The sequence below is a fragment of the Anoplolepis gracilipes genome, chromosome 15, assembly GCF_047496725.1.
Source record: "Anoplolepis gracilipes chromosome 15, ASM4749672v1, whole genome shotgun sequence".
NCBI lineage: Eukaryota > Metazoa > Arthropoda > Insecta > Hymenoptera > Formicidae > Anoplolepis > Anoplolepis gracilipes.
This window is the reverse complement of record NC_132984.1, coordinates 5,379,005-5,397,341: the sequence shown is the minus strand read 5'-3', so window position 1 is coordinate 5,397,341 and position 18,337 is coordinate 5,379,005. Positions and strand designations below refer to the sequence as shown.

General features: G+C 30.3%; 2 protein-coding genes across 2 annotated transcripts in view; one reads left to right on the top strand and one right to left on the bottom strand.

The window, feature by feature from the left end:
- The first annotated feature begins 1,630 nt into the window (after nt 1-1,630).
- Nucleotides 1,631-18,337, top strand: part of Rpn2 (Regulatory particle non-ATPase 2) — a 51,985-nt gene continuing 35,278 nt past the window's right edge. The window contains exons 1-10 of the mRNA XM_072907680.1: nt 1,631-1,790; nt 2,578-2,695; nt 2,812-2,981; nt 3,061-3,269; nt 3,804-4,280; nt 4,567-4,793; nt 5,051-5,306; nt 5,514-5,702; nt 17,021-17,236; nt 17,742-17,806. Of these exons, the coding sequence (XP_072763781.1) occupies nt 1,757-1,790; nt 2,578-2,695; nt 2,812-2,981; nt 3,061-3,269; nt 3,804-4,280; nt 4,567-4,793; nt 5,051-5,306; nt 5,514-5,702; nt 17,021-17,236; nt 17,742-17,806 (1,961 nt within the window). The 5' untranslated portion in view covers nt 1,631-1,756. The remainder of the gene's footprint in view (nt 1,791-2,577; nt 2,696-2,811; nt 2,982-3,060; nt 3,270-3,803; nt 4,281-4,566; nt 4,794-5,050; nt 5,307-5,513; nt 5,703-17,020; nt 17,237-17,741; nt 17,807-18,337) is intronic.
- LOC140674020 (pancreatic triacylglycerol lipase) lies at nt 9,371-14,306 on the bottom strand. The gene is made up of 7 exons (XM_072907329.1): nt 14,271-14,306; nt 13,754-13,931; nt 13,124-13,275; nt 12,545-12,793; nt 12,152-12,328; nt 11,964-12,075; nt 9,371-9,475 (listed from the first exon to the last, which is right to left on the bottom strand). Exons 1-7 carry the CDS (start codon nt 14,293-14,295, stop codon nt 9,418-9,420), a joined length of 951 nt encoding a protein of 316 aa, XP_072763430.1. The 5' UTR covers nt 14,296-14,306; the 3' UTR covers nt 9,371-9,417.

The following is an 18,337-nucleotide window of genomic DNA, read 5'->3' as shown; positions in this document are numbered from 1 at the left end:
AAACTCTATTAAAATATATATTTTCTTTATTCTAATAAAATATATTCGTGACGATACGTGTTACGATACCTCTCGATACATGTAACATTCTTAAGGAGTTTTCTAACGTCCTAAGCAATATTTGCATCTCAAAACTGTATAGCTGATTGGCTATAGGAACATTAATAAATGAGCGTCGTGTAAAATCCTTACACATATCATACATAAATCAATCAATCATAATAATCATAAATAAAGTGCGCTTTGTATATTTCATGCAATGCTCTTCATATTGTATGTAACATAGGTAATATGAAACATCTACGAAAAATTATTAAGAACAAATATTTAACCTTCACTTTACATCAATTATTACTTTATTCGCTTGCCATACCTTATGTTCTATATAATTTATCCTTGCTACTTTGTACGTCATTTTATTTGCAATGTTGGAAAATGAAGATGAAAGAGATTGTAAATATATGAGACAATAATGAAAACATTTTGTGTTTGAAAAATTAGTTGACGATTACTTATCGTTTATTAGCAATTTCAATAATAGGAAATTTAATCAATAATATCATCATAATACAATTAATTTATATGATGCAAAACATCAGCTCTGTACTTATGCTTATCGATCGTTAAACTTAAAATTTATACTATATATATATATACATACATACATATCTATATATATATGCGGATACATTGGGACTATATTATATATGATATTATAAAGTTTATTATTAATATTGTATGAGGTTTGTAGTCTTATTTTTGTTTTTCTCGAAAACTATCACTCGTATAATAAAAATGGATAGGGTATAAAACGTGTATTTTGAAGAGACTTACAACTTTTATTTGAAACATTTTTTTAAATTTCCAGTATTTGATAAAATAATTGGAAAAAACGTCAATTTTCAACAATTTTTGTATGTAACTTTTTAGTAAACAACGAGCGACGGCTAAAACCTTTTAAGCGTTACTGAGGGTAATGATCTTGACAACATATGTCAAGGTCATTGACTTCTGAAAGGGGTGATCTTGAATGTTACGTGAATATTTACCATATACTTTCATTGAAATCATTAAAACATTAAATTTTATGTGAAATAAAATGAGCATTTTTTATACATATATTGTACATATATATGTATATACATATATATGTATATACATATATATGTACAATATATATATATATATATATATATATACATAATATATATTACTTTATAATATATGTTAAAGTGAAAAAAGATCACGCACAGTTGCAATTAATAATATGTAATAAAATATTAATGAATGTATATGTTTCGTACTTTTGAGATCCACAGTTATGGATCTAGCACGGACACGAACCATAATTTGTGGATCTAGCACGGACGCGAACCGCTGGAAAGTCGATCCAGCTACGTAGTTCCACCGGCTCTAAAAGCGATCCAGTTAGCGCCACTGTATCGCGGTGAAAATGGGTTCCCTCAAAAACGACTTCATGGCGCCTCTATAAGTTGGAAAGTGAAAGATAATTAATGAGGTTTAGAGTAAATGAGACAGAAGACACTGTCATGATTGGTCACCAAGTCCGCGCATGCGCAGTTCTTTTGTCCCACGCTAAACGTCAAAAGTGACAGAAAGTCGCGTTACTGTATGCATTGAGCTCTAGTTTTCCAGACTGTCTGCCTTCATATAAACAGTTGATTCGTGACTAACGCATCTCGTTTCTTGTGTGTTCCGTTCTCCGGGAAATTCGCTGTCAATCGTAAGGCGTTCGATGAAATTCAGCAAAATGAATATCACCTCAGCAGGTAGATTGTCAAATAATCTTCTATTACTTCAAGTGCATCGGTTTTCTATTAATCGCGCGAGGATTTTATTACGTTTCCGCCAATTGAAGTACGATGATTTGCATATCACGGGTGACTTAACCTTGAAAGCACTTTGATAACTTTGCAACATCTCCATTTTTAAAAGTGTCAGAGAAAAATGAAGAGACGAATTTCACATTGGATTTTATTAAATAATAAATAAATTTATTGGTTTTTTATTTATTATTTTTATTTGTCATTGTGTATAATTTTTCTTATAATTTTGTTACATCGATGTAACGATTATAATTTTAACGTAAATGCAAGTGTAATAAATAAATTTATTGCTTTATTATTTATTTATTACTTTATTATTTATAATTTTTTGTTATTTTTGTTATTTATTATATATAATTTTTCTTATAATTTTGCTACAGCGACATAACGATTATAATTTTAACATAAATGTAATAATAATAATAATAATAAATAAGCTTATTGTTTTATTACTTATTTATTATTTTATTATATATCATTTTTTTGTCATTTTTGACATTATTATATATAATTTTCTTATAACTTGTCGCAGTGATGTAACGATAATTTTAACGTATATGCAATTATAATAATAAATTAGTTTATTGCTTTATTATTTATTTATTACTTTATTATTTTTTTATTATTTATTACTTTATTATTGCTTTATCATTTTTATGTCATTATATATAATTTTGTAACAGTGATATAACGATTACAATTTTAACAATTGCAATTCTAATTTTTGCAGCTGGCATAATTTCCTTATTGGAGGAGCCAATGCCCGAGTTGAAAGTGTTTGCTTTGAAGAAACTGGACATGATAGTCGATGAATTCTGGCCCGAGATTTCTGAGGCTATCGAGAAGATGTATGTAAAGGAAACAAGCAAATTTACTTTTTGCTACTTATAATACACAATATATATTTATTGATTCTATTATTGCTTGTTAATTTCATTTTCTGAACACAATATTGCTTTTCCAGTGAAATTCTGCACGAAGATAAATTATTTCAACAACATGAATTGGCAGCTCTGGTTGCTAGCAAGGTATATTATCATTTGGGTAGTTTTGAAGATTCGCTGACTTATGCTCTTGGAGCTGGAGAGCTGTTTGATGTCAATGCTCGAAACGAATATGTTGATACTACTATTGGTATGCCAGAAATATTATTATTATCGATGCATTAAAAAAAATCTCTAAAATAGTTGCCTTTAAATATTTAATCTTTCAGCCAAGTGTATTGATTATTACACCCAGCAACGTGTCTTGGAGGCGGAAGGAAAGCTTCCACCAGGAAGCAAGGGTATTGATCCTAGACTGGAGGGAATAGTAAATCGAATGTTTCAACGCTGTCTTGATGACAATCAATATCGTCAGGCCTTGGGCCTTGCCCTGGAGACACGTAGGATGGACATATTTGAAGCAGCTATCATGCAGTCTGTAAGTATTAATTTTTACCACTGGATGCTTTATAATTGTCATATAATTCAACATTGATTATTGATTTATATTGATCTCATATAAATAAATTCTTTCAAATAACCTTAATTTTTAATTAAATGAAAATTTACTAGAAATTACTAGAAAATTATAAAATTATTAATAAGTAAAAGTGCCAGCAATTGCGATTAAACTTTAAATAAGAATAAATTTATTTAATTTTAATAAAAAAATAGAATAAAGGTTATTTTAATTAATTTAATTTAATTTTTTTTATGATGAAATATATATGAATTTTATAAATCAATGAATTTTATAATTTATTACATTAAAAGGAAATTAGGATTAGATACCCTATTATTTAAATGAGAAAAAAACAATTTAAATAATAAATGTTAATCATTAAAAATAAAAAATTTGGCGGTATTTTATATTTTTAGAGGAACTGGAGATAAAGAATAAATTATAAAATAAAAAAGAGATAAAAATTATAAATTTATTAATACAAGAATACAAGATTCTTTTTCTTTTTAGGACGACGTCAGCGGGATGTTATCTTACGCTTTCCAAGTAGCCATGAGCCTGATTCAGAACCGCGGTTTTCGCAATACTGTTCTCCGTTGTTTGGTCAGTCTCTATCGGAATCTCGGCACCCCCGACTACGTCAATATGTGCCAGTGCCTCATCTTTCTGGATGATCCATTGGCCGTAGCCGAACTTCTGGATCGACTGAGCAAAGGTTCGCAGGACTGCGTGCTGATGGCTTATCAGATCGCCTTTGATCTGTACGAATCTGCGACCCAACAGTTTCTCGGTCGTGTTCTGCAAGCTTTGCGAGCTACCGCGCCCATTCCGGGCGCGCTGTTGGTTAAACCTGTGGTTAAACCAGCTGTCTCCACCACTGCCGCTAAGACCACCGAAGACAGTACGGAAACAACGAATATGGAGACTGATGAACAAGCTGCAGCTTCCAATGGGGAAGAGAAGACCCAGCGCAGCGTCGAGAGTTTGGTGAATATTATTTATTTTAATAAAATTATTATTAAGTAAAAAAATTATGTTATAGATTTTAGATAAATTATAGAATTTTTTTAAATTATAGTGAAATAATTATAGATTATTTTCTTTAATATATTAATTAATATTTTTTATTTATAATTATATATAATTTTTATTTTATTTTATAATTACATATAATTTTTATTTTATTTTTATTTTAAAATTATAGCATATGTACTGATATATAATATAATATTTATTATTAATAATGATTTATATCTTGGTATTTTTTTTCTAGAATGCAGAGGAGAGGGAGCAACAGGAGCGCGTGGACGCTTTATCTAGCATTTTAGGCGGCGAGGTGTCCATCGACCTGCATCTGCAATTCCTGATTCGCAGCAATCATACTGATATGCTAATTCTGAAGAATACCAAGGATGCGATACGAGTTTCGATTTGTCATACTGCTACCGTAATTGCAAACGCTTTTATGCATTCTGGGACGACTAGCGATCAATTTTTGAGGTACGTATTTATTTTGAAGATTTAAGTCGTAAACTTAGAAACTATTTTTGCTTTATTTTAATTTTTTGTGTTACTAGAATTTTTAAAATTTTAAAATAGAAAAAAAATATTAAGATATGTTGAAGTTAAAATATTAAAGTTCTTAATAATTTTCTGAAAATTTTATTTATCAAGATTTGTCAATTTTGAACAAGTAAAATGTAAGAAAAATAGACTTTTGAAGAAGTTTCAATTTTCGAAAATCTTCATACTTTCAGGGATAACTTAGAGTGGCTAGCGCGAGCCACTAATTGGGCGAAACTGACTGCAACAGCTTCTCTGGGAGTCATTCACCGAGGACACGAGCAAGAAGCTTTAGCTCTTATGCAATCTTACTTACCGAGAGATTCCGGTGCTGCCGGAGCTGGATACTCCGAAGGCGGCGGTTTATATGCTTTGGGACTTATACACGCTAATCACGGGGCCGCAATCACGGACTATCTTTTGGGTCAATTAAAAGATGCTCAAAATGAAGTACGTTAGAAGTAGTATTGGTACAAAAATATTTCTCTCTAATCTTGCATGCTTAATAATTTTATTTTGAAATAATTTTTTCATTACATGTTAAATTTAAATATTTTTATGATTATTTATTAAATTAATTTAAAAAATAAAATCTTTATAAAATTGAATACATACAATTATTCGATATGACTTAAATTTGTAAAATTTATTCGCTAGATGGTCCGCCACGGTGGTTGCCTCGGCCTTGGCTTAGCCGCGATGGGCTCGCATAGACAGGACGTTTATGAACAACTGAAATTCAATTTATATCAAGATGATGCTGTAACTGGCGAAGCAGCCGGAATTGCTATGGGCATGGTCATGTTAGGATCCAAATCTACGCAAGCTATTGAAGACATGGTCGCGGTAAGTTTAATACATATTTAACATCTATCATTTTATTTAATCTATTTTTTATAAAAAAATTTTGACGTTTAAAGATTGAAAATAGAGAGTTGCTGGTTTTATTTTATAAAGAAAGATTTTAAAATCCAGAAACCGTTTTTATTGTTTTAATAGTAGTTAATTAAGTAATCTAAAAAAATACAAAAGAAGTCAATCATATAAAATGAAGAGTATACAGGTTCGGAAAATATTTAAAAAAAAAACTATAATATATACAATAGAAATATGTACATACAAAAAAAAGTGTAGGAATATGTATGTAGCGTAACATTGTCATTTATGACTTGTGCGCAGTTTCTAGATTATATAGGAGTATATTCTACGTACAACTGAAATGATAGAAGCGATAATGCATTATTAATTATCGTCTCAGTCAATTTACACAGAAAAAAAATTTGAAAGTCTATAGACCCCCAATATTTCTAAATATATTATGAAGAAAATAGAGATAGGAGGAAGGAAAAAGTATATGATATCACGTCTCGTAAAGCGACAAATATACGTATCAAATAATGAGGAGATTACATCGTACTTATTCTGAACGAGCATTAAGACCTGTGGTCCTAAAGACAATCCGACTATCGTGGTCTTGTCAGGATCCAGGTCCGCCCTATTTTCGAGAAAATCTATCAAGAAGGCCATGTGTTGCGACACGAATGGCACGCTATCGCGGCTTTCCAATACAAGAGAGATCCGGCCCGCCAGTCGACTAGGATGACATTATAATCGCTGAGATAAGCTAAGGATATTAATAAACATTAATGAATGAGTAGAAAGTTAATCGCCGAGGTTCAAGGTCTTAAAATAATCCACGGAAATGTGAAAATTTAAATTAAATTGGAGAATTTAAAAGCAGAAAAAGTTATATAAGAATTATATATTGCAAGATCTAAAATGTGTTTAGAAAAAAAAATTTAATTTAAAAAGTTTTTAAATTAATTTTTTTAATTTTCTAGATCCTTAATATATAATTCTTTACGAATTTTTAAATTAAATTTTTTAAAGGTTCGAAAACTTGAAAAAAAAGTATAAAAATTATATAATCGATTCAAGATTCAAAAAGCCACAAATCCAAGACTCGATTATTACTGCTAACAAATATTCTATCGTCTCAGATTTGTAAACAAAAATCTCGCAATCTCTTCACCATCTGTGAGTGATAAATCGAATAGGATTATCAGAATTCCAAGAACTGTTCTTTACACTGTCAAAATAAATTGCCGATAAATAACTGCTGCCCATCTCTCGGTTTATTTTTAAAGAAAATATTTAATTTAATTATCTTTTTAAAATAATCACATACACAATATTCCTGTTGCTCGGATATATACAGGGTGTCTACTTCATAGAAAACCGGAAATTTTCTTTTGTATCTGGAAAAATCAGGGAAGTCTCATGGAACTTTATTGGAATTCAGGGAATTTTTTCGAAAATTCATTTTTTGATAATTTTGTTTTTCATCTTGTAAATAGTCAGCTATGTGTGTGAAACTAGCGTCTCACTTCGGAAACTTATTAATTGTTGAAAGTTTTGGCTTTACTTTTCTAAAGGTTTTGATAAAATTAAATTCTCACTATTAAACAAAACAAAAAAAAATGCTGGAGACAAACTGAGATATCAAGTTTATTGCGTCTTGCTTTGTTTATTGACGATTTTTTTTATTTCTTATCAGATCTTAAGCGCTTGAAAATTCTACGACAGTTTTACAAAAAGTTCTATGTGTAAAAATTATTAGAATATTATATTAAATATATAATAATTATATAAATTAGATCGCCCGAGACATTGGACGTAAATGAGATTCATGTTATACTGGCGTTTCGATATTTAATTTGTTTAATAAATATTCTAAGAATTTTTACGCGTATCTAGAACTTTGTTCAAAAAGTATAAGTGATTGCAGAACGACACAAAAAACATAATACAAAATCTCATTTAATTATCTTATAGGTAGTATATTTATCATTTCGGCCAATCTAATTTGTTTAATAAATATAGTAATAATTTTTATATAGAACTTTTTCTATGTAAAATTAAAAGTGATTATAGATTGACATGAAATCTCATTAAAATTGATAGAATTATCGAAATACGATCAATCGACATTTATACGTTTTGGGCGATTTATTTTGTAATATTTGTTTGATAAATATTAGTGTTTAATTTGATAATTTAATTTGTTTAATTAATATTCTAATAGTTTTTACGCATATATATAGAACTTTTTGTATAACTATTGTGAAACTCCTAAGCGCTTAAAGTCTGGCAAGAAATGCTTAAAAAATCGTCGGCAGATATAGTGGGACAACGTGAACTTGACGTCTCAGTTTGTCCCGTAAATCTATATAAATATTATATAAATATATATATATATTTTTTTTGTTTATATATTTACTATTTTAACATAACATTGAATATGAAATACATACTCTTCGTAACTTTTAATGATAAAGAAATGAAAATTTTATATAAATGAAAAATTACCTTATGAAAGTTATTCAATTTTTTTTAGTACATTTTTTCATCTAACATTGAAACTTAAGAAGTTTCGTGTTTTTCCTTCGTATGAATGAAAAAATATTAGAAAATGCTTGTAATAAAAATTTATTTTAGAGAAAGTTGTGTTAAAAAGTTTTGAAAATATTCTTTTTACTTGCTGGAATTTTGAACAAAAATATCTGGAAAATCAGGGAATTTTTTTACAAGATTTGAGTCGACACCCTGAATATAATTTCTGCCGAGTGTATAAATAGAAGGTATAGTATTGGATTGATAGATCTCATAGAATCTACCCGTATAAATTCAGACTTGCTCCTGTCGACTCGATCTGTGACATCATCGTCGACTCGAGAAATCTTGTGATTCGCCGCGAGGGATGTCAATAGATAAGGATACGCTGCACGAGAAAAAAAGTCGCATCGATCACAAGAATGTCTCTTCGAGATGGAATTAAATACGTTATAGTGACATATGTACGTGGAATTTGGAGGAATTAATTTTTTTATTGAAATTACGAGACTGTGCGAAAAAATTCAAATATATATACATATGTATTTTTTTTTCACGAAAGTGCGTAATCGAAAAATAATATTCTTTTTTCATGAATATGCAATTGCAAGCCAAAAAATAATTTGTTTATGAATATGCAGCGCGAAATCAGAAAATGACTGTTTTTTACGTATATAACGCGATTATCGACAACGACACTATTTTAGCAATAGAATAATTGAAAATTCTGCTTTTAATTATTTGAGTTTTTTTTTAGCCCATTGATAGACATTTATTTGGCGATCTGATCGATAAGTTTATGATATCGATAGACATAATCATTCTTGTGTGATCAAAAAAGGGTATAAAAAGAAAGATTAAGGAAAATGATATGATTATAATTGAACATTTTTTTTAGAAGAATTCAGATAATTCTGATAATATATATAATAGCATGAAAAACGAAGTTAATGACAAAAAAAGATTTCAAACATTTTCATGATTGCTGCCGGAGATAATGATGATGAAATAATGATAATCTAGTGGTATAAATAAAAAAAAATATTAGATGAATCATTCCAATAATATGAAGAGACTTGAGAGTGTTTATGAAAAAAAATTTATTTTTTATCGCAGAAATATTTACAAGAGTTATACAGCTACAAAAAAAAAACGATAAACCCAATTATCATCCAAGTGCGAACGGTGATGATCTGCGGGTCTGTAGAGTGTACTTTCCTTGCGCGCTGAAAATAATAATAAACGATAATGTGAAATTAACGTCTCGGTCAATTTACGTGGAGGAAAATACCGCGGCATTCGATATTTCTGAGTACAACGATTGAAAAAGAAAATAAGAGGGAAAAAACCGTGTAATGGAAATTCAATAAGGAACAAATGTATATATTGAAGGAAAAAAGAAGATAAGAAGGAGAAAACACGATTTCTTCTTTATAAAATAAAAATAGGAAGAAATTTGAATAGAGCTTACATATTTGAATAGTAGCTTTTTTATTTTACGAGTTTTTTGATTATCGTAATTTCAAGACGCGTCTATTCCCTGGAAAACCTGGAATTCTTAGGAAATTTTTTTATAACTGGAGAAATCAGGGAATTGCCATAAAATTTTATTGAGACTCGCGGAATTAAAAGAAAATTCTCTTTGATAATAATACGGTCAATGAGCTGAAAAGATAAATTTATCTTCAAGAGTCAATCGTTTAATCTCTTTGATAATGTTGTTCTTATATTGTAAGCCAAGTTGAATTGTGTGTGTTTAAAATACATATTTATCTCTGTTTCACCATCAAAATATTAAATTTGTAGTATATTTTCTTTATTTCCATTTTTAGTGATAAAGTGCAAGTTAAAAATTTTCATCTTATTCAATTTTGTTTCAGTACACTTGTAAATCTATCACTTGAAATTTAAGTGACTATAAATTTAAGTGTTTACCTGTATATGAGTGAAAAGCAAACTCGTACAATAAATAATTATTTTAGGAATTTAATTGTCCCAAAAATTTTTTTAAATTTTGTTTATCTGCAATTTTAAACAAAAATACCTAGAAATGTTTTTACAAGATTTGAATGGATAAACATGGAAAACCTAGAATTCTCAGGACATTGTTTTGTGCTTAGAGAAATCAGGGAATTGCCATAAAATTTTATTGAGACTCGCGGAATTAAAAGAAAATTCTTTTTGATAATAATACGGTCAATGAGCTGAAAAGATAAATTTATCTTCAAGAGTCAATCGTTTAATCTCTTTGATAATGTTGTTCTTATATTGTAAGCCAAGTTGAATTGTGTGTGTTTAAAATACATATTTATCTCTGTTTCACTATCAAAATATTAAATTTGTAGTATATTTTCTTTATTTCCATTTTTAGTGATAAAGTGCAAGTTAAAAATTTTCATCTTATTCAATTTTGTTTCAGTACACTTGTAAATCTATCACTTGAAATTTAAGTGACTATAAATTTAAGTGTTTACCTGTATATGAGTGAAAAGCAAACTCGTACAATAAATAATTATTTTAGGAATTTAATTGTCCCAAAAATTTTTTTAAATTTTGTTTATCTGCAATTTTAAACAAAAATACCTAGAAATGTTTTTACAAGATTTGAATGGATAAACATGGAAAACCTAGAATTCTCAGGACATTGTTTTGTGCTTAGAGAAATCAGGGAATTGCCATAAAATTTTATTGAGACTCGCGGAATTAAAAGAAAATTCTCTTTGATAATAATACGGTCAATGAGCTGAAAAGATAAATTTATCTTCAAGAGTCAATCGTTTAATCTCTTTGATAATGTTGTTCTTATATTGTAAGCCAAGTTGAATTGTGTGTGTTTAAAATACATATTTATCTCTGTTTCACCATCAAAATATTAAATTTGTAGTATATTTTCTTTATTTCCATTTTTAGTGATAAAGTGCAAGTTAAAAATTTTCATCTTATTCAATTTTGTTTCAGTACACTTGTAAATCTATCACTTGAAATTTAAGTGACTATAAATTTAAGTGTTTACCTGTATATGAGTGAAAAGCAAACTCGTACAATAAATAATTATTTTAGGAATTTAATTGTCCCAAAAATTTTTTTAAATTTTGTTTATCTGCAATTTTAAACAAAAATACCTAGAAATGTTTTTACAAGATTTGAATGGATAAACATGGAAAACCTAGAATTCTCAGGACATTGTTTTGTGCTTAGAGAAATCAGGGAATTGCCATAAAATTTTATTGAGACTCGCGGAATTAAAAGAAAATTCTCTTTGATAATAATACGGTCAATGAGCTGAAAAGATAAATTTATCTTCAAGAGTCAATCGTTTAATCTCTTTGATAATGTTGTTCTTATATTGTAAGCCAAGTTGAATTGTGTGTGTTTAAAATACATATTTATCTCTGTTTCACCATCAAAATATTAAATTTGTAGTATATTTTCTTTATTTCCATTTTTAGTGATAAAGTGCAAGTTAAAAATTTTCATTTTTCAATTCAATTTTGTTTCAGTACACTTGTAAATCTATCACTTGAAATTTAAGTGACTATAAATTTAAGTGTTTACCTGTATATGAGTGAAAAGCAAACTCGTACAATATATAATTATTTTAGGAATTTAATTGTCCCAAAAATTTTTTTTAAATTTTGTTTATCTGCAATTTTAGACAAAAGTACTTGGAAATATTTTTACAAGATTTGAATGGATAATTGGAATTGTACTTACTTTCGATCGAACGATGGCCCGCCCATAAACACGTCGCCGGCGCGGAAACCTGTTGGGTTCGTGACGGATTCGGCGTAGTACTCGAAAGACCTCGAGTGCGCGCACGCGGGTACTGCAAATCAATTTAGCGCGTTAACTAATGAGCCAACAAGAGCGATATTGACTTCGACTATCCGAGTCGTATTTACCGATCCTACTGCATCCTGGCTGCAGGTTACCGCCATTCGGATAAAAGTCGGCATCGCCTATCGGTTCCGAAATACCGAGAGAACTCGTGTGTATCACCTGTACTGAATCTGCATCCGTTTTATCCACCCTTTCGCCTGGTCTTTTAGATTCAAACTCGAATCTCGCGGGATCCAGAGCTGCAGAACCCAAGGGGATTTTATCTCTTTTCGAATCAATTTAGAAATTTTTTTTTCTAATATTTTAAGACAGATAGAAAGAGAGGATCTCAAGTTTCTCTTTTTCAAAATTTGAATTTTGAAGAAAAATTTTCCGAGAAAATCGACGTATCTTCGACATATTTTTTCATCAAAGGAATATGGGAAAACTCTTCATGGTTGATTTTTATTATTTACCCATCACTTCAGCAATGTTGCCATTGGCGTTACGAGCGGCAAGGCCGACAACGTGTGCGCCCAAGGAATGCCCTATCAGTCCGATTCTGGAAGTATTCAGACCTGCATCCTTCTCTAAGAAATTTATCAACTTAGTCACAAGTCCCGCCACGAGCGGCACGCCTTTCACGACTTTCCAGTACCAAAGACTTCCGGCAGCTTTTCGCCAATCAACCAGGATGACGTTGTAATCGCCTACGCTGAGAAAAGCTGGAATATTAAACAGAGGATGGCAATAAAGTAGGAATTAATCGCCGAGATTCGGGAAAGAATTTCTAGAATTTAGAAATTTAAATTAAATTTGGGGATATTAGGGAAGAATTCAAAGATTCTGGAAATTGAGGATAAAAAACGAGAAGGAAGAGAGTAAGAAGTATATATTAAAGATTCAGAGAGTTAAGAGAAATTAAATTTAAGGAGTTTAGGAATTCAGGAATATTTAAAGATAAAGTAAAGGGGGAGAGAGATAGGGATTATATTAAAGAATCAGAGAGGCAAAGATTCAAGCACTCGAGCAATTAAGATTAATTGCGACCCTACCATCTCGAATTAAGGCGGCAGCGGATCCAGGATCTATATCTGTTTGCCATCCATGAGCGAAGACGCAAGTGGGACGTTCAGGATTCCAAAAACTATTCTCCACGCTATTCTTGTCGTTGATAATTAACTGTTGTCCCTCTTGCGAATTGTTTCTAAAGAGAAGTATTTGACATAACACAGAGTGTCCTAAAACTTTCGAATTTCTCCTTGAGGGCGGGTGTTCTGGTCAATTTGGAGACGATTTTTATTTTCAGTGGAAATATTGAAGCATCAATAATTTTCAAGTTATAACCGATTGAAAATGGCTTTTTATAAATTAAATTTTGTGTAATTAAAAGATTAACACTACATTTCTCAATTAATTTTACATGAAGTTTGATAAAATATTAATTTAAGACAGTTGTAGGGCCAGATTAGGTTAATAACGAGGTACATGATGAAGTAAAAATTGAAGTTTATGAAAAATATTAACTTCCCTTGACATTTTGCTGAGGAAAAATCGTCTCCAAATTGGCAGAATTTGTCCTTAAAAGGAAAGTCGGGAGTTTTACGACACTCTGTATATGAAGATAATAATTTTTGTTGCACGTACATGTTTCGAACGTATTATATTTATGAATTTATATTTACCGGGTGTACAACAAGAAATAAGTTTCAAGAACGTCTTCCTGGATCTTGAAGAGTTCCAATGACGTAGGTACAGGTTTGCTGACATCGATCATGTATGACGTTCCATGATCGTCAGCGAAAAACACGTAATTTTCACGCGTCGTGAGGGTCGCTAATAATAGAAAATGAGTGGGATACACTGCAAGCAAAAGTCGCAAAAGTTGATTAGTTCAAATAGTTTTTTCCAAGATAGAATTTAATACAGATTCATATAAAGTTGCATGTATGCATTTTTTTTTATAAATACAACTGTAAATTTAAGGTTAATTATTATTTTATTTTATTGTATTATTTTATATTATTTTATTTTATTATTTTATTATTTATTTAATTATTATATTATTTTTTTAAATTATAATTTTGTCAATGTATAAGATTTTTTTCCACTTATACGAGTTGAAAAATGATATTTTTTTTCTCCCCTTCTCTACTGATATACAATTGCGGAATCACAAGAAACATTGTTTATTTCACGCACGTAACGCGATCGCCGGAGAAACCATATCCTCTGATAATTTTGCACGACTTTTCTTGAAGATATCAAGTTCGGACTTCCTCGACGTTTCTTTTATAGTATGTCAAGGGAGGGGGGGTAGACGTCAGCGTGATTGATAACATAGTGCGATCGATAAACCGCTAATGATATGAATTAATAGGCGTAATTAATCAGTCCAGTTCGGGAGGGATTAATTGTGAATAATTGATCGTAACATTTTATCGTGATAGAACTTATTTTATCAAATTATTATTCAATTTACTGAATATTAGTTATGTCGATAATCCATCCCTAATATTACGTAATAGTCTAATAAAAAATTCTCTGCTTTTATCTAATCAGATTATAAAAGTTAAAAATTTTGGCTTTCCAGGTTTTTTATTATAGTATATATATATATATATATATATATATATATATATATATATATATATATATATATAAATATCAGTCTAGTTCAAAAGGGATTAATCGTGAATAATTGATCGTGACATTTTGACACGTTAGGACTCATTTTATCAAATCATTATTTATTTTATTAAATGTTAATTTATGTCGATAATGCAAATAAATCCTTAGCATTACGTAATAATATAATAAAAAATAAATCTCTGCGTTTATCTAATATAGGTATCTATTATAAATATTATAAATAATTTTTCAAGTGTTTTAAAATCCTGACTTAAGGTTTTTTATTATAATGTATATATTAATTTCGATAGGTATACTAAAAATATTTTTCTCTATAATTTCGTTATAGTTTATTATAATTAAAATTTTTTATATAATGAAACAAAGAGAGAGAGAGAGAGAGGGGGGGGGGGAGAGAAAAAAAAAGGTATTTTTAGAAATTATGTCTTTTTAGCTACAATTATGTCTGAAAAAAAAAAGAAAAAAAAAAAACAAAGTTACCCTTTTTCGCACGCTATTCGCGCATTAATTCGCGAATTTTTTTCTGGTCGGATATCCGGGGAAACAACGACGTCGTGTTTTTTAGTGTCCGATGTTTCCTCGAGGAAAGCAATTTCACAGGCAGGTTGGAACAAACTTTCATCGTTGTCGGCCACCGTTGCAAGCAAGCAAGCAGCAACAGCAGCAGGTCGATGCTAAACGAATCATAACTTGCCACTAGTCGGTCGGCTTAATCCAATTACCCATTACAGGTTCTCCATAATGTGTGCCGGCGGCTGCGATTAAGTAACGCACAGGCACATCTCGATCTCCTTCTGCAAAAAGCGGCCGGCGTGCATTAAATTGTAAATCCGCGCGAGAGAGATAGTAAAGAGGGGACCGCTCGACGTGCATAATTCGACGAAAGCGAATTTTCTGAAAATTACGGAGAAAGACTGATTTAGCCGGGGATGAAAAAGAATTTTTTCTCTCGCGAAAAAAAAAAATACATTAATTTATATTTATATTTACACTGTAAAAAGTTGCCTAAGAATTTACACGTATTTTTTGTTTGAAATAAATAATAATTTGATAAAATGAGTCAACGTGTCAAAATGTCACGATCAATTATTCACGATTAATCCCTTTCGAACTAGACTGATATTTATTTATATATATATATATATATATATATATACTATAATAAAAAACCTGGAAAGCCAAAATTTTTAACTTTTATAATCTGATTAGATAAAAGCAGAGAATTTTTTATTAGACTATTACGTAATATTAGGGATGGATTATCGACATAACTAATATTTTTAGATCTGGGTGTCTGAAAGTAATTTTAGACAGTATGTCTTAAGCATGAGAGTCATTTTCTGAATGTCAGAAAAATGTCTGAAAGTTCAGACGCTCTTCTGAAAATTTGAACAGTGTAGCTGTGTAATAAAATTTCAGATATTTTGTCTGCAATTATTTTTCACAGTGAATATACTGTGAGAAATTGCCTAAGAATTTAGACACATTTTTGTCTGAATTTTCAGACCTTTAAATCTGAAAATTCTTTTTTAAGAATTTATACATATTTTTGTTTGAATTTTCAGTTCTGGGTGTCTGAAAGTAATTTTAGACAGTATGTTTTAATCATCAGAGTCATTTTTCTGAATGTCAGAAAAATGTCTGAAAGTTCAGACGCTCTTCTGAAAATTTGAACAGTGTATCTGCAATAAAATTTCAAATACTTTGCAGTTATTTTTTACAACGAGTACACTATAAGAAATTTCATAAAAATTTACACATACTTTTGTATGAATGTTTAGATTTAAGTATCTGAAGTAATTTCAGACAATCTGTCTTATTCACTAGAGTCTATGATTATCATTAATCTATCCTAATGATCAGAGTCATTTTTCTGAATGTTCAGAAAAAATGTTTAAAAATTCAGACAGCGTATCTGTAAGAAAAAACTTCACTTTGTCTGCAATTATTTTTTACAGTATATACTACATATATATCATTTTTCATCCGGACATCTTTACAAAACATACGACATTACAAGATCGCAATTTGAACAAGTAGACAGACGCGGAGCATCCTTTTGCTTAAGAATTATTATAGCGCGTCTCTCTGTTAATTAGAAAATTTAATTGCGTATTTAATATGTAGAACGCTCTGCATAATTTGCAATGTTTATGCATGTTACCGCTCTCATGTTCCAGACTCTGAAACTAAGATGTACTATTATGTCACATCCTTTCCTTCTTGCTTTCGTGTAAAAGGACGGATTCCGTTTCGCACATCGATTTTATATCCTTTTACGAAGCTTTCCGCTTTTACAGTACGCCCAAGAGACGCAGCACGAGAAGATCCTGCGCGGCCTCGCTGTCGGCATTGCCTTCACGATGTACGGCCGCCTCGAGGAGGCCGATCCCCTGGTGACGTCCCTGTGTGCCGACAAGGATCCTATCCTGCGCAGGAGCGGGATGTACACCCTGGCGATGGCCTACTGCGGTACCGGAAATAACCAGGCGATTCGCAAGCTCCTGCACGTTGCCGTGAGTGTTGATTCGTGAGACGTACAAATCTCCTAGATACGATATTCTTATCGATGTTACTTTCATGTTGGTGTTTTTTATTTTTTTTCGATTTCCCTTTTATTATCTCTTTTTATTTTATTTTATTTTTACTATTGTTTATTGGTAATTATTTATTTTATTTCATTCCCTTTCATTCTTTTTATCTTTTTTTTATTATGTTGTAGTTTTATTTTATTGCGATTTTAGTATCCTACGTTTGATTTTTTTTTTTATTATTTTATGCATAAACGCTTTATAATATTCAAACACTTTTTAAAATTTAGAAGTAGGTGTAAAAACGTTTTATTAATTTATCTTTTATACGTATATTATTATTTTTAAAAGATAAATTAGTAAAAAATCAAAATTTCGATCAAGTTCGCTCGAGAGATGATTTTATATCTGTTTCGAAAAAGAAAAAAAGAAAAAAGAACAGATTAATTTTCTCGCTGATTATTATATAATTTTTATTTTGTCACAACAGGTCTCTGATGTTAACGATGACGTTCGACGAGCCGCGGTTACCGGTTTGGGCTTCCTACTATTCCGGTGAGTACCTTTACAAAGTTACCCAATTCCACAAAGTGGATCCAACGAAACCGAAGAATGCAGAATTTCTGCACGTTTGTAGACTCGTAGCTTTGGTTCCTTTCAGAGCCGGTGCTTCTGACTGGAAATCATATTTAAGCGTAACTCCAATCATACTAACTTGTCCAAAGCTCAAAGGTAATCCGCGAGATTGTTTCGAACCTTTTGTTATGTTTTTCGGTTGAAAGGAAAAGAGAGAAAGAAAGGTTAATATTTCTTTAAATAACACCGATATCGAGTATATTATATAGAGAAAGAATCAACCGGGGAATATCGAATTCATAAGCGCGTTTTGCATGCAAGGAATTAGAAATTTTTTGCAACATTGATTGAATATTGAACGGGAGAAGAATTTATTGGATTAGTAATTTATTACAGTGCGCGTTCAACACGCGAAGAATTCAAAATATTTACCCTGCTGTAATAACATCGATTTAATTCATCATACTCTATGCGTACTAATTCATTATCTTAAAATAATATGAAGGCAGA